General features: G+C 35.4%; 2 protein-coding genes across 6 annotated transcripts in view; both read right to left on the bottom strand.

Annotated features, from left to right (window-relative positions):
- Lrrk (Leucine-rich repeat kinase) overlaps positions 1-13,181 on the bottom strand; it is a 37,402-nt gene extending 24,221 nt beyond the window's left edge. For 2 of the 5 annotated variants that reach the window (XM_087360990.1, XM_087360991.1), the window contains exons 1-16: positions 12,383-12,640; positions 11,926-12,082; positions 11,671-11,711; positions 11,152-11,317; positions 8,668-8,751; positions 7,145-7,304; positions 6,630-6,774; positions 5,925-6,061; positions 5,278-5,431; positions 4,157-4,486; positions 3,254-3,445; positions 2,891-3,070; positions 2,415-2,560; positions 1,969-2,128; positions 1,185-1,361; positions 726-931 (exon numbers count right to left, since the gene is read on the bottom strand). In XM_087360990.1, coding sequence (XP_087217116.1) covers positions 726-931; positions 1,185-1,361; positions 1,969-2,128; positions 2,415-2,560; positions 2,891-3,070; positions 3,254-3,445; positions 4,157-4,486; positions 5,278-5,431; positions 5,925-6,061; positions 6,630-6,774; positions 7,145-7,304; positions 8,668-8,751; positions 11,152-11,317; positions 11,671-11,711; positions 11,926-12,082; positions 12,383-12,517 — 2,570 coding nt within the window. In that variant the 5' untranslated portion in view covers positions 12,518-12,640. Of the gene's footprint in view, positions 1-725; positions 932-1,184; positions 1,362-1,968; positions 2,129-2,414; positions 2,561-2,890; positions 3,071-3,253; positions 3,446-4,156; positions 4,487-5,277; positions 5,432-5,924; positions 6,062-6,629; positions 6,775-7,144; positions 7,305-8,667; positions 8,752-11,151; positions 11,318-11,670; positions 11,712-11,925; positions 12,083-12,382; positions 12,641-12,924 lie in introns of those variants that run through there. The other 3 variants (XM_022065243.2, XM_022065245.2, XM_087360992.1) reach the window with 3 other exon arrangements.
- Positions 13,182-14,224: 1,043 nt separating this feature from the next.
- On the bottom strand, positions 14,225-24,176 carry LOC110830387 (palmitoyltransferase ZDHHC6). The gene is made up of 9 exons (XM_087361000.1): positions 23,882-24,176; positions 23,078-23,259; positions 22,890-22,974; positions 20,968-21,131; positions 19,512-19,646; positions 18,560-18,691; positions 17,715-17,795; positions 16,625-16,812; positions 14,225-15,505 (listed from the first exon to the last, which is right to left on the bottom strand). The coding sequence occupies exons 1-9, from the start codon at positions 23,934-23,936 to the stop codon at positions 15,376-15,378; spliced, it is 1,152 nt and encodes a 383-aa protein (XP_087217126.1). The 5' UTR covers positions 23,937-24,176; the 3' UTR covers positions 14,225-15,375.
- Between the last annotated feature and the right edge of the window lie 224 nt (positions 24,177-24,400).

Here is a 24,400-nt window from a genome sequence, read left to right as displayed (position 1 = left end):
TCATCATCATCATCTATGGTGCTTCCGCCTGTTTTCGGGCCATAACCTCCCCTCCTGTAACACCTAGGATACATTAATGTGTAAATATGTGATATTAATAAGCTGATAGTGCAGGGTAGACTGTAAAACTATGGTCAATAATGCTTATTACACATGATCAAAGGAACACAAAATATGGACAACAAAGCAATGCAATTGTACAGATAACATGAGAAGGAATATAAAAGTTACAACACACAGTTCAGTTCCATCGTAGTCTCTTGTTATGAACACAAAGTACCATGATACTTGGCTTATTTAAGTAAGTGCTGTCAACTGTGCAGGTTATATAGTATAAAATGGTAGGATAAGTGCAAATGAAGATTAAAAAAGGAGTTGAAGGGAGACACTTTCAGGTACCTTTCTGGCACAGAACAGTCTGGAAAAACATGAAAATCTGAGTGTGAAATAAAAGTCTCCAGTCTCTGGATTTTGAAACCACGGCATCCTACATAAATTCAGGAGAGCTAATCATTATACAGTAGTGTCTGGTATGTTACAAGTATACCAGAAAGATCTCAATGGTTGTCAACAGCCAGAAGTAATGACAAAACTCTGAAGTTAGTATATATAGTTTAAAAATACAGAACTCAATTATATAATTACGGCTTCCCAATTAGATAAGAAATATACAAGTGACATAAAGAAGTTGACCATACCTGTTCTAAAATTAAAATAACACTTACTGAACAGATTTGGATTTTACAAATGCAGTGTGCAGTGTGTGTGCATCCAGCAAATTCTCCTCACTGGTGGAGTTGCCTTCATTATCAGATGCTACAGATATATCCATACTTCCACTTAACTCCAAGACTGTCTCTCCACTGCCATACTGGTAGCCACTCCTACCAGAGTCAGTGGATGAGGCAGTGCTCACAGCATCTTGGGATTCCTGTCACAAACATATGTCTGCCTTTAAAGCATAAATCTGATAAACATCTAGCATTCTTCATCTTATGCAGCATAGAATGATTTCAAAGCAAAACACATACTTTTATTTGGCTGCAGTAATTCAATATTTTTGCTGTAAATATGAAGTACTTGATGAAAGCATAACTTTGCCATAAAAATCAAAGATAATACTTAAAAAATTTTACTAGTCATCTGTACTTCTTTCTGTGCATAAATCCAGTCATTAGACTCACCCCAGACGGATTTGTTGGAAGTTCCCTGAGAAGATTGAATGCAGCATTCAGCTCCTTTAGCTTTGGAGATTTCCACATGTTATAAGGCAAAGTATGCAATTTGTTATTTGATACATCAAGTGTCACAAGTAACGGCAGCATAAAAACTTCCTCGCAGATCTGATCCAAACGGTTGTCCTACAACACAAACTTTCAGTGCTATAGTGCTATCCTCTTCAACACAGGAATAAACCAAAACACAATCCCATATCTTAACATATTCAGAACCACGGATGGAAACTTCTACTGTAACTTTCACCTTCTTAAATGCCTGCAGTTAAAATATCTAGCTGTACCATGTTTTTCAAATGATCCTGCACACCATAATCAGAGATGACTGATTTATCTCACAAAACAGTATCACATCATAATAAAGTCTCTTTGAAACATTTATATTTCAATGTGTGTTAAAAATTTGTTTGCAAAACCTTGCCATGAGTTAAAAAATTGTCAAATTTCAGAGAAGTATTTGAATTTACAGCTGGGTCTTAACATGTTAGTTCATGCAGAACAGTGTCTCATTCTTCTTTCATGTGTTCTCACATCAAGTATATCTGATTCATCAACATAACATATGAAAATGAAACTTGTTATACAGTGTAAAATAAGGATTAAGAAAATCTTGTATTAATTTATAATTCTTACATGTTCATCCTATGATCATAACCTAGTTTCAAAATTAAAAATGTAGACACAAATAAAAGAACAACTACAATACAGTTTCTCTGTGTACACACTGACATACTTGTAGGTAGACCTCCTCCAACACTGGAGCAGTGTATCCCCACCTCTCTGGCATGGCAGCCCCTCTACCAGTCTTTAATTTCCTTGCGGGTGATATAACAGTAGCCCGGTCACCAGATGGTGGTAACTTCTCGATCTTGTTCTGTGCCACATTCAGATACCTAGAGACATAAACAACTGCTTTGAAGTAAGGACTTAAGAATATTAAAACAAAAAATTTTAAATTATAAATCAACCTAAATTAGAGGATAATAACAAGCAATACGAGAATATACTTCACTCCAAAACATTGGACTGAAAGGGGTTATTATTTGTATCTAATATGACCTTCCTCTTAAAAATGTTCTTAAAATTAACACGAATGTCTTCTTTTTATAAAACGTGATTCATATTTTCCACTGCATATACATTTTGTAAGTCTGCTAACAGATTTTAAAGGCTGCGTACCTGAGACTGGGGAGCTGAAATATGATAGGTGGCAACCAGGTGAGAGAATTCTTTGACAGGTCTATCCTCGTGATGGCATACAAGACAATATCTTGGTTTCGAGGGTTAAGCTTCAACTTCGGGTTCACATTCAGAGCTGCATCTACCTGTAAGGAACAACATAATGGGAGCTTCAATGTGCGGTAGTAGAAGTAGAGCATAATTACATAAATGGAGTATTTACTTCAATATACATTAAAAAAACATGCAAAGTCAAGGCAAAAAGCAGCTAAAATTTATCCTTAAAATGAGAAAACTCTTTACTACAAACCTCTCTTTAACAAATGCCTAACTACATAAAAGACAATACATTCTGGAAGGATACAGTGTAACATGCTTAATTCTTCCATCAAAACTGTGGTGGTTTCAAAACTTGATTGCTCGTCCATTTCTCAATACCTGTGAAAACATAAATCTCAATAAAGATTATAACTTACCAACCACTGTTTGCGGACTTGAGATAGGTCACACTGTTGATTGTGCCAATTGATCATGACTGAGGTATTTGGAAACAGAGAGCTGTAGGTGAGACTGGTGAGGCCTGACTGAGGCATGGCAGGTAGGCCATCTTCTGTCATTGCTGCTTTGTTCAGCTTATACTCTGGATCAGGGTATGCCTAGAAAACAATATTTGTATCTATTATATTAATTCCTGCACATAATTTACTTATCAACAAACATGATCACAAAACTATCAAGATGGTAAAGTTTCTAAAGGTATGCCGGTTTCACTGAGTTTCATAGAACATGGTCAATTCATAATGAAAATACTGATACCATAATGACAACTGATAAGTCACCTTTATAGAGAGCAACTTGGCAATGAGGATGTCATCTTTGTTGCAAGTGGCTAAATGAAGTGCCTTGCAGTCATCATCACGGGCAGAATGACGCAGCAGTAAGTCAGCCATGCCGATGTCCCTGTTCCTGCAGGCTTCAACGAGTGCTGTTGAGGCTGATGATGCAACAGAATCTTCTGCATCTGCCATTACCTGTAGCAGTAGCAGGTACCTGTTATCACTGTTGTCAAACTTATTTATCACCAATATGACATCTACAACACAGACTTATTCAATATTATTTTTCTACAAAGAAGCATCAAGTTCTGCATTCCTATGGGCTATCATAAAATGTGAATTGATGAAAACAAAAATGGCACTGTACTGTCCAGTGGGTACAGAAAGTAATGGTATGAAATAAAAAAGAAGTAATAGTGACAAAACAGAAGTTCTTGAAAAACGCTTTAATGTAAATATGAATGCTGTTTAATATGATCACTATTTATGGAGGAAAATAGGTGTTATCAACATATGACAACGGTTACAAGGGGTTTGATACTTTAATTCATGGCAAGAAAATAAACTTTTAAAGCACCAAAATAAGCAAAGTTGAAGACACCTATTATTTCCTAATGTTTTGTAACACACTTTATGTTTTTATTGTATTATTTTGTTTTACTCTCTTTACATATCATCATGCTCATCAAGAGAAGTTCCTCTACTAAGATGCGTAAAAATATCGCTCTTTTCTGAAGGACCTTGAGTGCCGACAAGAGACATTAAGGAATGCTTGACACTGGATTAGGAGTCCTGCCACATCAACATGCTTGTCTCTCACCAAAAAATTTAGCACTGTCTACATACATGCTCCACCCCACAGAAGTACATCTACACAGATACGCAAGAGCACTACAAGTCACTTACTGGGTCTGGCTGCCGACAAGGGATGTTAGGGTCTGCTCCACACTGAAGGAGGATTCCGGCCACATCAGCATGCTTGCTTCTCACTGCAGCATGCAGTGCTGTCTCACAGTTATTGTTACAATAAACATTTAACTGCAATGGACTTAGGTGACACTCATTCTTTCCCACTGTTCCTATTCCTCCTGGCCCCTGTCCATCAACACCTGCACAGCTCAGATTTAGGCGAGTCATGATGGAAATAATACCGTCAGAGATGCGTCGTCGTGTCGGACTCGGTACTTCGGTAATATTCTTTTCTTCTTCTTCACTCTGTTCCCGGTCTTTCACAGTCTGAAGACAACAGCAATACAGATATAAGTATCAAACAATGTAACATAAGGAATTCTAGAATTTGCAAAGTGGAAAGAGTTACACTTACATAAAATTTCAAATTGTGATAAAATTAGATATCACCAACTTCTTGATATGTCTTACTGTAGCCAACAAAACTATAAACATCTGTGTCAATAAACCAATGAATCAGAATAAGTGTAGATATAAAACAACTATATTTAATTCCTACCATCAGTTCTTAAAAATGAACCAATCTGAATAGGCAAATGCAGAGAATACATTTAAAGCAATAACTTCTATATAATTGCCAGCCCTCATAAGTACAGATTTTCACCTTAAAATTACATGCACAGTGAAAAGGTTAACTACAGGAACTACAGTAATGGTGGAAATTAACACACTGACAATAAAACAACAACAAAAAATTAACAACTGTGACAGTGAAATACTATTTTGCAACAAAGATATGTCACGTTACAGTATTTTCTGTTACGAATTTCATTGTCAAGGTTTTATTTCTGTAACTGATCAACTGATACAATGTACTAATCAAAACTGTAATTGTAACTCCTTTTTCTGAATTGTAAATACAGACTGGTTATAAATACTGAACAAAAATTAACTCAAAGATAAATAAGAAATATAAATTGGTCAGTTTCCTGATACACAAGAGCATCTATAATTTTCAGCTAAAGAACTGTGGAAACCCCACATTATATCTGTAATATTCAGTGCATATTCTAGCAGTATAAATTAGGACTTCCAGGAGACAAAAAACTAAAATTTACCTTAATTCTAGAAGCCTTCACTCGAAATTTTAGCAGCATGTCTACCATTCTGTAATTTCCAAGGAAACTTGCGACATAGACGACATTCTGGCCACTCACATCTTTCATATTTAGATCAAATGGCATCTCATATTCCCATTCTCCTGTTGGATCCCTGTATCAAAGAACAATAATAGTGAAACAAATGATAAAAAGTAATATTTTCTTCTTCTAACATCCTTTATGTTTTATATGGGCCCATACACCAAAGAACTGTATTATAGAAAAGTTACATAACAGAAAATTCTGGTTAGAAGCAGATATTTTCTATGAACATAAAATAACTCAAATGCAATAAATTTTAAAACAAGGTTTATAAAAAAAGGCAAAATTAATTAGGCGAGGCTTAGTTTGGTATTAAAAGAAAAGTTTGATAAGAGAACATCATTTCTGTGGTTTAAGGTATTAATTTGACACAGGCCAAAATGTAATTTCCCTGACAATGTTTAGGCAGTTCCAATAACATATTTCATTTCAATTCACAGAGCAGTTTCAGGGATAAATTTAACAAGTCTGACTTCCACAATATGAAATATCTGTAATCTCTGAACAAAGAGCATATAAAAATTACACCACATGGCTTCTATCTCGATGGTAACTACAATCACCTGAACTTCTGCATTAAGTGAGATGGGTAAGGAAACTTTAAGAGCAGTTCCATCACACTGACATGACCATTGATGCAGCATGCATGTATCGGCAACCAGCGCTCCACTGTGTGTTGTTGTACCAGTCCAGGAAACCTCTGAAAATTAAAAAAATGCTGGTATTAAAAAACGATTACAGGCTCACACTGTTCTTGATATATAAAGACACCAAATACATTCACTGACAATTTATTAACCCCATAGAAAAGAGTCCTCCTTAGAAGTTAACAGTCATTAAGGTTCAACTGTGAATAAAGAGCAACAAATATACAGAAAATATGTAAAATCACCAACTTACTGGAATAACAAGAGTCTAGTGTTGCCACTGAGTATAAGTAAAGTAAAGCGTCCCGCTACATGCCTATGCAGGCACTTGGGGGGAGCAGAGCTATAGCTCCTACTCTTTCTTGACCTTGGCACCAGATGGGGATGAGTGGTCAGCGTCAAGCCCCGGCCGTAGCGGGACGCAAAGCAACTAGCCCTGCCACTGGATATGGCGCACTAAAATTTCCCTACAGCACTAGCACATTTACATTTCAGGTTGTGTGAATTTTGGGACATACCTAATAACTTAAAATTCAACCACGGCTGCCACTTTTTGCAAAAGTTCTCCATAATTAACCCAACTTAATAGGCATAAGATTTTTTACATTAAACTGTCCTCACCTTCAAAAGCAGCTCAACAATATCCTTCCTGCCATTGTAACAAGCAATATAAAGTGGAGAGTATTTTGTAACTGGGTGTATCCTGCCATCTGCATTATGTTCCAGCAAAGCTTTTACAATTTCTTTTCGACCCATCTCACATGCCCTGTAGAAAACATAAGAAGTTCTCATTATCTGTATAAGGAATTCTGAAAAGTAATAAACACTGTGAACGAACAGAAGCACTTACAAGGATATATGATCACTAAATCAAAGGCCAACACTGCGATGATGTCCATCAAAATAAATGCTTTGCAATCAGACTTACAACAGCTGTAAAATTATGCTATTCTGAGTAAACACTGTTAAGTGCTAACACTGGTAAACAGTCTTTTTTTCAATGCCGTTTCCATTCTGCGAATACGGATAACATACAGGTGTGATTATGTGAAGTATATGAGTTTACTGTGGAATAAAAATCAGTTTCAAGATTTGCAAGACTATGCTGCTTCTCATACAAAGTACGAAACACTCACAAGAACAAGAGTGTATTAGAGCCGCTAGGAGCCATGTTGACAACCAGTTGTGCTTCTGATCCCAGCTGCTGCAATAAACTCTTGAGGACAGACACTTCGCCTGCAGCACATGCATCCCGTAGGGCTGCATGGAATTTCTGCTGTGATGTCTCCTTTGCATCTGTAAACACAATTTAAATATGTAGGTAAGCAAGAAACCCAATACTAAACCCCTTGCTTGAATGCAAACAGCAATTATTACAGATGCTACAATAATAGTATAGGATAGTAGAATAAAATTTTAAAGTACATTTCAGAAGAGACCATCAACTAAATTCTATACACAACTCTAGACAAACAACTGATTTTATTACTCAATGTTTCAGACTTAATTAATAAAATGGGTCTTATTATTAACATTTTAAAGATCACTGGTAACTATATGTACTGCCACCTTTAAAATTAAGAACTCTATATTTTGTATTTATGGGTTTCATATGATTCTCAGAATAAAGATGCATTATTTCCTGAAACAGCATTAACCAGTTTATCTTTGTAATGAATAAATACTGTGTTTTCTTTGAGGTACAGTAAAATAAAGTACAGCACATTAACATCTCAAACCCAAAACAACACTAACAAGTATACTTTTTAGAAAGCAACAGTTGAACTTGAAAATAACACATGCATTTATGATCCTTACTCTTTCTTAGCTGCTCCGTGTGCCATACTGTTGTGGCAGAAAGAAGCACCAAAAGCTACTACCACAGAGTGGCATATATTGTTGACAGATACATAATTATTCATTTTCATTTCTTTAAATACTTGATATTTAAAAATGTTTCAAATAAATGCTGTAGCCCTTAATGAGGTCTATATTTTATGTCATAAATATACAATTTTGTTTGTACAATGAGCTGTCTGAGGAAACTAATATAGTTCAAACTGAATTCTATCTAACCGAACCTAACCAAACGTAGAACAATCCAATCTACAACCTACCTTACATCATAAGACATAATGCTAGTTTATATTGGGCATCAGAAAGTCTATATCAGTGACACCAACACAAGAAGTTTGATCAAAAGGAGCTAAGCATCAGAATGCCACACAACATGATGCTGGCAACACAACACTAAGCACCCTGACACTGATAAAGGACAGCAAATAATGCTATGATGAAGCTCACAAACCACACAACACAATGTTGGGAAACTGATGCTGAGCATTGCAATGTCTATTGTTCCGCTGCCAAAACTAGACACAGAACAAAGCAAATATGGTCCTTGGAACACCATGATATATGATTCTAAGTTCTCCACTTAACAGGGTCAGAAACCAATCTTCACACCCACATAAAATAAAAGATTCTGAACTGAACGGTACTGCATCAGCCATTCCCGAATTCAATGTTCTTAATTTCTTCAAGAATGTAAGTCTGATTTGTCACAACAGCTTCAAATTTGGATGTGTACTAAGTAAATAATTATAGTAAATTAATCTGTCCAACAATACACTGCGGAAGCCGTAAAAGGTCTACTTGCCTGGGGTGACATCATTCATGAAGTAACTGCATGCTTCAAAGGCTGCTTCTGCATTGACAGGAACAGTGGTGTTCTTTCTAGCTTCTGTGGTGGTAAAGAACAAGCGCTGAAGACGTTGCATTGCTACTCCACCACTGCACTGTGCACTTAACCATTCATGTCCTTTGCAGCTTCTAGCTTATACATCAAATTAACTGCACAGTCTTTGAATCTTCAATTTGCATCCTTCTTGCAAAACTATAGTGATTAATTGTTATGAAAATTGCCACGCACAAATATAAAAGGCCTTTACACGATATGAGTCAATGTCACTGACAGAACTGTCAATCGATAGTTGAGTTTAAAAACAATACGCAGCCGACTAGATTATCTATCAGTTAAGACAGATTGGGTTATGCGAGTAAGAGTCAAATTAAGATTAGCATAATACAGACATAATGCCAACCAGGTGCAGGAAATAGGACCTCTGCTTCCCACTCAGAACATCTGGAGGTTTAATCTCAGTCCACACATCAGTTATTCTTACACATTTCATAGTTTTCCTTCCAAGTCCTTACCAATTCACCATTCATAACCATCATGTTGTATAATGTAACCAATGGTGGGCTTTAAGTTTAGTGATGCTGAAATTTCAGGTTCAGCTACCAGTGTTAATAATTATTAAAATATTCATTAGAAGAAGATGTAGTTGTAGTAGTAGTAGTAGTAGTAGTAGTAGTAGTAGCAGTAGTAGTAGTAGTAGCAGCAGCATCAGCAGAAGAAGAAAAAGAAGAGTAAAAATGAAGTAGTAACAGAAGTAGGCCTAATGTAATATTCACCAGCATAAGGAAACATGCACAAAGAAATTTTGCTCTATATGTTTTGTTACATTCACTTATTAAATGCATACAATTTTCTTCTGCTCACTTCATCATTAGTTACACTGCTACATCTTATGCTGCTAAGTCCAATCACTTCTAGAGTGGGGTTTCAAAAATAAAGCTCCTCCCCTATTATCTTGGCACATTAGAAGTATTATATAGCCTTCCTAAGGTTTCTGTGTCTGCAGGCGACATTTCAAAGTGGTGAAAACAAAACTGACACCAGCAAACCTGCTGCCACATTTGTCATTGTTACAATGTCATTCAGCTGTTAAAGAGTTTTGTAATCCACTTACAGCATACACATTCTTCGCATGAAGTCTATGAACACATTATGAAAATATTATTTTTATTTATATGCATGTTTCATTTCTACACTTTTTTTTTAATTATATTTTGTATCATTCACTTACACTCTACACTTCTGGGAAAATTTTATTCTGTTCTATATTGATCCATTGTTAGTACCAACTAAGATCTCAAATCAAACTTCATAAATTTCCTAGCATATGGCTAATCATTTATTTAAAAAAAACCCCGCAACATACATAAAATATAGATATCACTGAGAGATGTAGCTTTTATTTGAAACATTCATTACTCAATATGATGTAGAGGCTGCTTAATATAATACAGTACAAGGTTGAGAATTAATGCCTCTCTGCAAATTATATTAAATGTATCTGATACAATATTAAAGTTTGCAGTTTTCATCATGGAAAGACTCCATACATACATTATCTAACTCCATATAATTTCACATTCCTAGCCTTGTAGTGTGGAATAAATTCCAATCAAGTACCATTACCATCACACAGAACTCACATTCCTACAACCAGAATATTCTTGATATTACATAAAAGAGGTAAAGCAAGAGCAGACATGAACAATTACAATGAAAACAAGGCATGAAAAAAATTCTGATTTTCAACTTCACAGAAATATTAAGTCAAATTTGAGATTTTCATGGTGGTGAGTCAGAAGATGGCTGTCTTCTGGGTTGTAGTGCAGTGTAGTCTGGTAGAAGTTCACCAGATTACATGGCACCACAACCCAGAAGACAGCCATCTTCATGGGAATAGAAAGTTCTGGCAACAGTTTTGCCTGCTGCAAGATTTTTCCAAAACACACAGAATAATGAGCATATAATTTATAGGTAATAAATGTAGAAGAATCTTTGTTTAATGACTAACAATGAAATAAAAAGAAAAGGTACCTACAAATAATGAGACATCTGAGGATAAGATATCATAATGAAAGAAAGTTCAGCCTCAAGTAAAATTCAGTTACATTTGAAGAATGCAACTGCAAAAGTTTTACAAACTTCATTACATCATTTGAGATTTTATGTTTTCATGGTGGTGAAAATATGCATTATCATCTTCTGGATTGTGATGCTGCATAGTCTTGTAGGAGGTTATCAATATTCGTCTGAAACATTAGTAACAACCTACAAACCACAAGGTATCACAACCCAGAAAACTACATTCTTCAGTACTAAATACACCTGCGCCTTCATCATGTAATCACAACTTCAATTCCCTATTTAAAGCATAGAAAGGAAACATCTATCCTGCTCCTCAACCAAGACCTGAACCAGTGTATCAGTCCATTCAGTACTCACCAGCTGTTTGTTTGAGGATCAGCATACACTGCATATGCTCACACTTCTCTGCTATATCAAGTGGTGTGAGGCCACTGTTGTCACGAGCCACAAGATCTGCCCCATGAGCAAGAAGCAATTTCACATTGCTTACATAACCATGCTCTGAGCTCACATGAAGAGGTGTCTAGAAGGAAAACATGACTCATACGACATGCTCCAGATGAGTGGTTAGCATTCACGCTTCATATTTAGGACAACACATGTTGAAAAAAGACTAACCATTCATACTGAAGTTTTTCATAGTGTTCTTCAGTCCCTCTAGGGAAATTCCAGGGCAGTACCTTAAATCAGTATGTAACTGCTTCCTTCCTTTATTACTCACTAATCATCCCATCATTCAACCACACATTTTATCTGAGGTATTAAAAGTGTCATTCACCAAACCATACATAAATAAATAAATATTCCTAATTCTATGTAAGTTTCATTTGTACTACTATGAAAAAGTACACACATCAAACTCAACAAACTACTTACTCTATTATCTCCTCTGGGACCACAAGCAATGTTTGGGTCAGCTAAAAATAAGGCAAAACAATTTTTATAAATACGTACCACAGAAAAGAACATATATATATATAATATTAAAGAGAAAAACTGAAAAAACTGTATTTTAATATGATATAAATAATATTTGAAAGAAATCTGATACAGAAGATATCTCATCAATGTCCCCATAAGCTCTTGTTCATTCTTCACTTAATCCAAATACTTCTGAAACTGATAACATACCACCAGCTTGAAGTAAGACTCCTAAACAATGAGAGTTGTCTGTTGTGGCTGCTGCATGCAGTGGAGTCCGTCCCCAAGAATCCTGACTGTTAATGTGTGCTATTTGTTCCCCATGCAGCAAATCTTCCAGCAATTCAGCATTATCCCATAATGCAGCCTATTAGTGAAGGAAAACAAAATATTTTGAAGTTGTCTTCTCAAGATGACATTAACATTTAAAAGGTTTATTTTGCTTTCTCCTGTAGTATCCTACTTTCTCTTTGGCTGAAATTTTGATACAGTTTCTGACATTTTCCCACTCCCCGCTGATGTCCACACTTTCATTATCTTTATCTGTCTCTAAAATTTGAAACCTATTCGAGATTTCAACTTGACATTGTTCCTTTACCTCTCCCTCACTTAATTCTTTAAAATCAAATTTTTCTGTGTCGAAATTTTGCTTAGTTCGTCTACTTACTGAAAGCCGCTCCTTCACTCTTGCTACTACCAGATAACAGTCAGTGTCACAATCTGCTCCTCTGAAGAGCCTCACATCAATTATATTTGTCTGTCTTCTATTATCTACTAAAACATGATATATTGGATTCTGCATGCTACGATCTAGAGAAGTCCAAATGCATTTATGAATATCACGGTGTGGAAATTGTGTACTTTTCACAATTAAATCTTTTGACGTAGCAAAGTTTGTTGCTCTAACACCGTTATCTTTACTAAGTGCGAAACCCTAACCTATCGTGGCGTAACATAAGGCCTCGGCACCTAGGTAATAGTAATGATATTCTAGACTTAAGCATGTCACATTAGTATATGTAGCACCAGTACTGAAAAATGATCTATTCAAGGCACATACTTATTCCTTAAATAATTAAAACGGTTTGTAAAACTCGAATTACTACACTGACTGTAACACACATTGCAATAATTTTTCATTCGCCAAGGAGAACTCACCTTCCAGCTATGTGTTAAATATATTCATATAATGCCCCACAATAAACTTACCTGATGCAGCAGTCTTCCTGGGAAATCATCTTCTGGAGAAACATTCCCCATTCTGGAAGATCAATCAGCTGCAAACTTTTTTATCAGGTATTCATTTAACTTCAAACGAAAGACTCGACCACCATTTTAAAACTACCTGAACACGATGTGATAGTGTCATCTGAGTACTAAAACGAAAACATTTCACCGTAGACAAGAGAAGAAATAATACCATAAACACATATCACATTGTCACTACCTACTGCACAACCACACCATGTTCCAGACGCCTACTTCCGGAAATCTTCATTAACCAATCATTAAATTCACAGACTATTAAACACTTTCCAGTACTCAAGAATACACGCATGAGTATTTGTCTTCTACAATGTAAGTCAGACAGAAAAGATTAAGTAAACAAAAATATTTATTTTTGCTTACCTGTTATATAAAACATAAGCTAACTGTTGACTACACAGGAACCATAACAATCTTACAAGAAACTTATTATAAATACCATAATGCAAAAAGGAAAGAGGAAGAACTTTAGAATACTTATGACCACAGGATGCATATAAAAGTGTCCTGACATGAATGTAATCTTATACACTGTGGGAGACAAAGAAACTTATTTTTAACTTAGAGTTCCACTAACATGAAGACAAATCATGAGATCTGTAACAGACACAGGATGCCTAAAAGATATGTTCACAAGAAATGTTTCCTAAACCCACATCGGGGGAGAAATAAAAGTCAAACCCCTTGCACACAGGTGAAAGGAAGTAGATAAATCAGTCACACAGTATACTGTAAATATATTCATTTAAACCCATCTTAAAACCATTAGTTGGAATATGGAAAACAACCAAAATGTATATAAATAAGCAAACAACTATTAACACTATAAAAATGACACTATTGCCATACGCGTTTCAACCTCAAGAGGTCATCAGTGGCATCAGGGAAATCAATTCATTTAATTAAACCAAAATTTATACCTGCCTGTTTCACATTATTACATTTGTAGAAAATATGAGCAAAATAAATAAACATATTAAAGAACAAAACAAAAACAAAACCATATTTTAACTACTATTCCATGATAAGAACAAAAACAGTATGGCTCCAATTAGTAAGAATACCCTAAGTATTTCCACAGAACCCATGAATCTGCACATTTGCATGGGTAACAGCAAATCTAAAATAAAAAGTATGTATGAGGGTAACTTGGTTAGTAAAACATAAAATAAACATAATACAGAGTCAGCACAGAGTAGGACATAAGTCACAATCAGATGGTGTAGAAAGCACAACACAAGAATATGGGTTCAGTATGAGAATATTTTAATTACAAAGGAACCTGACACTGACATCATTGCAAATGTTATGGACTTAACAGATATCACATCACACACAATGTAGCACTGAGCCATGCTGTGTAAACCTCCATAATAGCACACTCATGAAAAAAAAATCCCATGTAAATCCGGGAATCCCAAACATGTTACGTGACACCCGCTTCCAGAAATGTCTCACCCAACCCTCACATTCACCAGACACTGTACATATACCATCATAACAAATACCTTTTCTAATTTTTCCCACTCATAACAAACCTTTTATTATACCTTACAGACAACAGATCACAATTTATAGTCACTCCTGTATCAAGAAATATCATTACAGATACTGAGTGAACAATGACTATATTTTATTTTTACAAGAAAAATTTCAACATGATCAAAGGACAAGCTCTAGTCTGTAAAACAAGAAAAAGCAAATTTTGCTACAATCTAGAATACCACACATTCACAGTTGTATTACTGCCAAAATACAATACTACTCTTAAGACCATGTTGTCAGCTACACATACTGATTATGATCATTACAAGCAAAATGACACAAATACAAAATTCACAGCTAGCTAGTAAAAATTAAAAATATGTAACTAGCAGATTTCAATAACAGATCAGAAAAATAAATGGTTTCCTATGCCACTGAATATATTCCAACCAGAAGTATCATTTTAAACATATTTTGAAAGTATGTGCGCCTCAAGCGTTAACCTGTAAAAACTTTCAGGTATTACAGAAAATTAATCTCTTAGCATATCAAAAATATTGCAAAACAATTTCTCAATTTCAATCCATGTAGCTGTACAGTATTTAATTATGAAAAGATATACCACTCGAAACATAAAAACTCATTTTGAAAGTATGTGTACCTCAATAATAACCTCAAAAATATAAAGTATCTAAGGAACATGTTAAAAACATTCTGACTTGAAACAGATGTATAATTTACCAATTTAAATCTTCACTGAAAACATGGATATGTATTTTGGAAGTATGTGCAGTTTACTACAAAGAACATTAAATGAAAATATGATGGTCACAAACCATCCCAGATGTACATTCAATCATGTTCTGTGTGCTCACATCTGCCTTCAGCACCTTAATTTCCAACATTTAGTCACTTATCCTTGTCTTGTTCACTGTATGGCACTCCCTCAACCAACTCAACAACGCAGGGACGAGGGAACCAGCCTCGTTCCCGTTTTTTAACACCATCATGTTGAATTTTTTCTCCAAACAGCCAGTATCTGCAACATAAGAATGACGTCTATTCATAAATTCACCACTTACTCATAAACATAAAGAATTTATAAATAGGATTTGAGGTTCTCATGATGGTGAGTACAAATATGGCTGTCTGCAACATTGTAGCACTGTGTAGTCTTGTAGGACTTCAACAATGTTTCAGAGGTCCTTGATGCCTTCATTATCATGGCAATGATGATGGAGTCAGCAAGGACCTCTGGAACAATGATAAACTTTTACCAGGCTACATGGTGCTACAACCCAGAAGAGAGCCATTTTCCAAGAATTTGTGGTTTGCTTACCAAATTTAACTTCCCTTCAGCTTTCCAAAAATTAATTATGTTATGAGGAATATGGAATTATGAAAGATTGTATGGAAATATAATATGTACTCAGTTTCCACAGCAGGTGTCTTTATTCCAAAACCACATCAGATATTCAAGAGCAGTACATCACACATTAAAAAGTAAGTACTTTTCTCCAAAAGTTTTATATTTTTCTGAAACACTACATAGAAGGATTAATTGATTTTGTTCGATTTATTATACTTTCTTTCTCACAAACAATTAGAAAAAGTGATGCTCATTATTGTATTATATTTAAGATTTGAGGTTTTCACAGCGGTGAGTATGAAGATTTCTGTCTTCTGGGTTGTTGCGCTGTGTAGTCTGGTCGATGTTACCCAAAGTTACAGAGGTCATACTGCCTCCGTCATCATCACCCTGATGACGGAGGCAGTATGACCTCTGAAACGTTGGTTAACATCGACCAGGCTACACAGCGCAATAACCCAGAAGACAGAAATCTTGTATTATATTGTTATGCTAAACATAGCATCAGCAAAGTATTAGTACTTTGTAGGAAGAAACAAGATATAAATGTCAAAAGAAGTAACCAAATGTTTTCTACAACTTCCAGCATAAAATATTTAAACAATGTTCCCACATCAAATGCCTGTCCTCAGTATAAGTTCTCTTTTATTCCAGTAAAGAATACTTAATAAATCGCAATTAGGCATAAAACAGAATTAAAAGAATTTAATCAAAAAATATACAAAAACTCAAGGGAATTAAATTAATTGTTTCACCAAAACAAATATGAAGAGCAATCATAACACTGACCTTCTCCAGCGTGTGACTAGAATAGTGTTCTCCTTCTGCAATGGGATGCGTGGCTCATCTGTCAATGGAGGATGACAAAGCACCCTCCAGCCTTTTGTTACAGGTGCCCAAGACCCCGAGTAATTCTCCACAACAGTGTATGTACGAGTTCGCTGACGTTTCTCACATTTCTGTTCTTGTTGTTCTTGCTTTATTGTACAAATAAAAATACAAAAAAAAAAAAAAAGTAACACATAAACACTTCACATTATCACAAAACCAGGAACACTGAGTCAAACAGGAAGTTTTCAATAAAAACATGCACCTTTATGACTAGCCCTAGCAAAGTTGGATTTGCAGATAAATTAAAAATATTTCCTCTTCAGACCTTCAACAAAGTAATGTAGTTCTGTCCAGAAGAAATCAGAGTTCTCCTATCATTGTACATAAGGTCTTACGAGATGGAAGCAAATGTACATGATGTTAATTATCAGAATGTGAAAACTCTTTATAACAGTTATAATGTGTATGCTAATCAAAGCTGATGAAAATCTATTTCTATCGGTATATTTTCTTTGGACACAACTAATGTATATGACAGTCCTTAGTTATCACAAAAAAAGACAACAAGATATAAACAATAAATTGAGAAGTTTTGCATGCAACTTATACAATTTATTGTTCTTCTGACCTTGGCCCTCATCTGAAACATTGCAAGGCTCTGCTTTATAGGATATCTTGTTTTGTAAATATGAAATTGCACTAAGTCAATGTACTTATTGGTTGGGCTACAATTAATTTAATAATACTGTATTTATCTAAATACAGTCACTTCAAAATAATCTAGGTTTACAGTACTTTAAAAGGAACTCAACTGAACTTAAATTTACTCCCTATCTCCAGACAAAGTAAAAAGTGAAAGTCCCGGAATAAAAAGGCATTACCACACCATCCATCCGTGAGATTTCTACATACTATTCTTTTACGTCTCACGGATGGATGGTGTGGTAATGCCTTTTTATTCTGGGACTTTCACTTTTTACTTTGTCCGGAGATAGGGATTAGCTCTATCTAGTGGGCCCAACTGTGTAGGAACCTTAAATTTACTCACTGTTAATGTGTATTGGTCACAACCATCAACAACAGGCCATGTGAATCCATCTCCAACTGGTTCACATGTCACATTCAGAACCTACAATAACAGGAAATAGCACACTATGACTACACACAACAATAACATGGTAATAATAAGAGTAACACACAACTGCAAATTATCAAAACTTACTCTACTGTAGTAACCTTAAAGACACTGATTGCACAAATGGGATCATGCATTGCTATTAGGAAGCCAATCAAGAATTTAACCATCAAAGTTAGTTCTATGTTCATTCACACACCCACAAACAAAAATGTACTTGCTATACTGTGGTATCCCAGGAACAAAATGGTTGATTAAGTCCTTCATGGAACTCAAAGGTTCATTACAATACTCACAACAGCTATCCTGAGCCATATGATTCTAGTTCACACCCTGCCAACTTCTTTCCTTAAATTCCATTTAAATATTATAATCCTACTTATACCCAGTCTTCCAAGTGGTCTCCTCTCCTTCAGATTTTCTGATCAAAGTTTTGTACACATTACTTGTCTTTCCCATTTGTGCTAAACATCTCATCCATCTAATCCTTCTGATTTGGATCTTCACCTTTTAGATTGACATTAGAAGTAGAACACAACACATTTATTGAAGACAGTCATCTTCAGACTCACCGCTGTGAAAACCTCAAATCCTACATAACACATTTATTGTTATGTAAATTAAAATCACCCTATACATAACATGGTATATGGCATGTTTATGCAAAAATACATCTGTTTATGAAACGTTTGTGTTAAATGTGTGAATGAAAAATAAATACAAGTTGAAGGGTTTTACAGTATGAGCAATTAACTGACCTGTTTCAAATTGTTCTTCCAGCCTAGGTTATATGGATACACAAATTTACGATCACCAGGACCACGACGATGGTGAGCTTTCTCTACAATCCAGTCCTCAATACCTGTCTGGTTCCTTAGAATGGCCCGCAGCTGCGAAAGTGATGCTATGTTAATTTCCAAGATGCACACAATTATTATCAAGTGCAATGTATGTTACTGTCCATAATACAAAACAATATTTATATTCAACAAATGTAAGTAATCAACCACACTTTTATTACCATTAATAAAATGTTTCAGTCCATATTAAGGAAAGTAGATATACTCTACAAGTGTGCATATACAGTGTCCCATGATGTACAGGTGATACTTCATCTACATTCAGGAGGTCATTAAAAGTAAAAAATAAGGGGTAATAAATCTGAATATTCACAATATTGAAGAGGTTATGGACATTTGAAGTTTGATTCACAAATTCAACCTTTTCTTGTAAATAACCATGAACATGTGAGAATACTTGCTAAACATATGTTTGTTAATTTGACAAGCATCTCTCGTACCCTCAGACAAATGCTTTGCCATATTCCCACTACAGAATCCATAAAAAATTACATCTGCATATTGTTAGTCAGCACACACGTAAATTTTGAAAATATCAACAGCCCAATAACTGCTAAGTAGCCATGCAATCATGCATTATTTTAGCAATATTGCCATATTGTTAGCTTCCCAACTTCAAATGTCTTCTAGTATTGAGAATAAGCAAAATGATCAGCCTTGATTTTCAGCTTGTACTGACATCCACTGACTCAAGCAAAGAACTAAATGAACATCATGGGATGCAAACACATCTACATTTTTTACAGCATTCACATGAAAAGTTTGGAATGTTTTAGTCATTACAGAAGATAAGTACTGTACATCACTGCTTTTCAACCAAACACTGCATTTACAAAGGACAGTGCCTTACCTGGAAGTAAAGAAGCATGCCTACAGCAAGGACAACACCAATGGACAACCCCAGACAAAATACACAAAATACTAGGGCATTTACAGACAATGTCACCATTGGTTCTGTTCCATTTCCACAACAATGGTACCATACCTATAGAAATAAACACATAAATTCTGATGCATTCTTTGGATAAATCATTTTATAGTACCAATGCCTAGTGGTAACTACAGTCCACAGATCAGGAGAAAATCCCTGCTAGGAATTCGATTTATGCGAATGCGCAAGATTTCGCAGTGAGTGATGACCGATCCTAAAAGCATTCGTTCCACAACCACTGAATGAACAACAGATGACAGGCTTTCGTGTGTTTTAATGGGTACAGCTTTAAGATTACCTCACAGCGGCACAGTGATTTAATCTAGAATATTATCGCAACACCCACAGAACATAGTACAGGTGCACTCACTACACGCTACTCTTAGCTGGTTGATGTTTTCATTCTGTGTGTAGTAGCGTAAAACTCTGACGTATCACACTTTCCACCAATAGCAGCCCTCTAGTCCAGCTGATAAGTAACATTCCCCCCGCACTGCACCAGAAATGACTTCCCTCAGCAGGGTTTTTCTCGTGATCTGTGGACAGTATGTATCACTTACTTTAATAATCAATAACTCTGTAGCAGAAACAAGTTATGCCTTCTTTTCAGAAGGAACTGAATTATTAAATATACAGACGAGCTTTGGCTTCAATGGGTTAAACCAACAATTTAATTTCATGTGGTATTCTGAAGAGTCAATGAAAGTGTTGCATTAATATATTAGCATCCTGTCATATGATAATCTACCAAATATGTAAAAATATAAGTCCATCTTACAAGAAATAATTTATTTAATCAACTAGTAACTAAGATATATATTTAAATAATAAAATATTTTACCTAAAGGCAACATATTTCAGGTTAACAGCCATCATAAGGCTCTTTTACAATTCAACAGATACGAGAGAAAGCAACTTTTTCACATACATTACTAAATTTTAAAAGGACTTTTATTTGCTTATAGGGTATGAAAAGTCCAACATGATTAAAATGCAGTATTTATTAAAAATATCAACAGTGCAACACATCACACAAGTTTAGCAACAGCTGCATGTCAAGGGTATGTTACTGTGCCAAGCTGTCAAGAAAGTCCAGTATCCAATATATTAAAGAAAGTGAGGAAGTGACAATGCCTACTTCAAGGTCCTATCCTGGAATTAATCTGGAAGGAGTAAAACCAGAGTCAGAACAGCCAGTGTTCTAACAAAGATTCTAACCAAATACCTACTGAGACTAAGAGACATAACCACTAAGTCATTCTACTCAGTAACTGAATATATTGTACATATATGGTGTAAGATAGTGAGAGTCATTTTATATGTTAACTTGTGGTTATTGCATTACTTATGTTAAATTTCCACCTGGAACACCTACCCTGTTCAGTGCTCTGTATAGAGAGCAGGACAGCACAACACTAGACTGTAAGCATCCACAGACTGCCCAGAGCAGGAAGGCTGTGAAGTGTGCATGGTTAAAATGACCCACACAGTTGTTTATCCAAGGACAATGATGATCCATTTTCAGCACACACCGTCCACCTGTCACACATGCGTTTTAAGTTAATAACAAATCAAGACACTTCAGAACCATCACTGTCATTTACTGTTAAGTCAACACAAAGCATAATTTAAGAAGGACAGCACAGCTTGGGATTCAATATGTAGCAACTATTGAAAAATAACAAAATGCATTTGTAATCCTTTCCAGTCCTTTTTTGTGTGTATGTGTTTCCATAAAGGTAAACACTTGTCTGATGCATTTTTATTCAAAGAAATGCTTTATCACCATTGCTTTTCAACTATGATTTAGAACATGCCATTAGGAAGGTCTGACAAAAAGAAAGAGGAATGGAACACATCATTTTTGGTCTGTGTTGGTGATGTTAATTTATTGGATACAAATATAATTAATAAAGAAAAATGGAGACTCTATCAGATGACAGAAGGGAAGTCTGTGAGGAAGTAAATGCAGAGAAAACTGTTTGTATTTTCATGTCATATCACCATACTGCAAGACAAAATCATAATATATCTTAATTTTAGGATTACTCTGCCTAAATTTTTAAGGATTCATTACTGTCTACACTGTTTCTTAAAATGTGAAACAGTTGAGTCAGAAATTACAAAACATGTCCATGACTTTCCTTTCTGCTATTACCATAGCAACTTTAAAAGAGTTAAAAGTCACAAGAAAAATTCCTGTGTCTGCGTAAGGTGGTGACAATACCAAAATTAACAGGTAGACAACAGACAAAATAAGAAATAGGGGCTGCAAAGCACATGGCACGAGGTATTGGTAGTACTGCTTACCAAACACGGTGCCAGAATAAAGTTCTCTCCATGTGGTTTGATCGGAAGGCTGTCTTAAGGGTAAGAACATAAAAAATTACTTCTTTTGAAAAGTGTACAACGTTACCTACAACTACGACTATATCACATTTGTATTTCTACACACATAAAGGCAGGGCAACTGGAAGTCTTATCTTCACCCAAGGTTGATGGCAGTAGCATGAGAAATGATGTGTGACCTGTCCATGTGTATACAGATTTGTATTTTTAAACATACTGTTGTATCCCCATAATTAATATGAAGTATTAGCTCCCTGCCTCAGAACTGCATAGCTGATGTTGACACATTGTTTTCACTGAGTGCTTAAACTGTTGTCTTAACAACAAATAACATACATTTCTATCCTAATATCATAATTATGAGCAAATAAAACACTTTAAATTTACCCTACATCTATATGCTCTCCTACCTGTGTGGACATACAACAACATGTTAATTACAGTTGGTACAAAATACACATTATAATGACATTGTATGCCGGAATACATCACATTTACAAACAAGGTTCATAACATGAAGAGCATATTAGAAACAGACATACTCCAAACCCATGTTCCTACTACCTCTAAAACAACACATTAAATGAATATAATGTACTAAATGTAGTGCCTACAAGTTTTATCCAATCATTTTTTCAGCCTGGTAAATATTTACTGAAACAGACATAGAAAATTAGGGAGTAGAAAAATAGGGATTTCACATAAATTGGTACACCAAACTGTCCAATATGAACCTTTTTTTAATTTAGTATAAAAGTAAAGGCTCTAAACAGAAACACACATTAAAATACAATTACCCAAAGTACAGTTTATTATAGTGGGAAAACACATGGATACAGTGAACAAATTGTCATTCATGCATGGTTGAAAAGGAAGCTTATAAATAAAAATTTCCTTAGAAATGTGACAGTGAAGTGATGTGCATTAGAAGTTATTATACCAACTTACATTTGCGACAGTGATGTGCTCGAGGTGCCTTGTAACCTTGGCATGTGTTGCAAAATTGGAGATAAACAACATCCTCCGGTTGGGCCTAGGCAATGCCATGAATGAGACAAAGAAAGAGGCTGAATACACTTTGATCACATATCTTACAGTGAATTCTTTTATCATTAGCTATCCCAATAAATTCTTACAGGCTTCCATTGTGTAGGTAAGTAGCCTGGTCCTTCATAGATGGCACTCATGAAGTTATACAATGTAAGGCCATTGAGAGCAATGAATATAGCAGAGTTGAGCAAGCCTCCAAGTGATTCAGCAGGAGGCCACCACATGTTGCTGCAGTGGACTGTCATAAGTGATATGCTCTTGATTATAGCTGTAAACAAGTTTTGTCATTGTAATTCTACAAATATGCATCCACCACACCAACTGTTTCACCTTGGAGTGAACTAAACACTTATCACAAACTACACATGAATAAAAAAGATCAGATACATGGTACATAAACACTGCTATTCAGAACAATATCTCAATATTCCTTCATTCTCTAAATTCTTCAAAAAGGCCTGCTTCATTAAGCCATAATTATATTAAATAGGCCTATCCTATGTCTCAGACAACAATGTCCAAGTAGGAATAAAGGCAACTCCCACATTTCAATGGGCAGTGTTCATTACAATAGAAGTGTGATGTTAATGCTCTGCCATCATTCTTGGAGGTCACAAATGAAAATGTATGCAGATAATTTGTAAAACTCAGTCCTGTTACCAAATTGCATCTCATATATGTGCCCCATTTGAGTCCAGTAAAGGGATGGACGGAAGGTAACAGGCTATAGTGACAGTGTGGGTGGTGGATATGACAGTACTTGAGGCTTTTCTTACTGCCTGCTGTTGCAAATTTCCTCTGGTCCCCTACGGCATAAATCACTAAAGGGAAAATCCATGTCGCAGTAAAAATAATTTAATATCTTTGCCAAAACCTGATACCGAACTTACCCAAAGCTGTAAGTGGACCCCAGTGACAAAGTTTTTTCAAGGGTCCAAAACACATATCGGTAAAATATGTTGCTGCATAAAATAATTATAACACATAAATATAAAGACTGAAGTTCATGTAATGTAATCTATTTCACAATATGGTCACTTAAATAAAAACATTAACACCTCGTGACAATCGAAAACTTCATCGCAACCAGAGCACCACCCTAACCCCAAACAAACACCAACGTGCACACATAACCAACAAACAGATCGGTAGCACAACGCTGGACACAGACAATCAACTCCTGTTATTGATGTACAACGAAGAGCAGAGCTTTTTGTACAGCCCACTGTCAGCGATTCACAAGTAAACACAACAGGCAAAGTGACAATAGCCCAGTCGGTAAAATGAGTAACTACTCTTTAACCTTCAAAATTCCACTTCACCCCGCCCCCAAAACAAAACTACTAAACTATGAATAATTTTGAAACCCAAATACTGGAAGTTCCCGATATCACAAAGACACTTGAACC

The sequence above is a fragment of the Zootermopsis nevadensis genome, unplaced genomic scaffold, assembly GCF_977971745.1.
Source record: "Zootermopsis nevadensis isolate Lab colony 2312 unplaced genomic scaffold, Znev_1.0 Znev_ptg000050l, whole genome shotgun sequence".
In the NCBI taxonomy this organism is placed as follows: domain Eukaryota; kingdom Metazoa; phylum Arthropoda; class Insecta; order Blattodea; family Termopsidae; genus Zootermopsis; species Zootermopsis nevadensis.
This window is presented reverse-complemented; position numbering and strand designations above follow the sequence as displayed.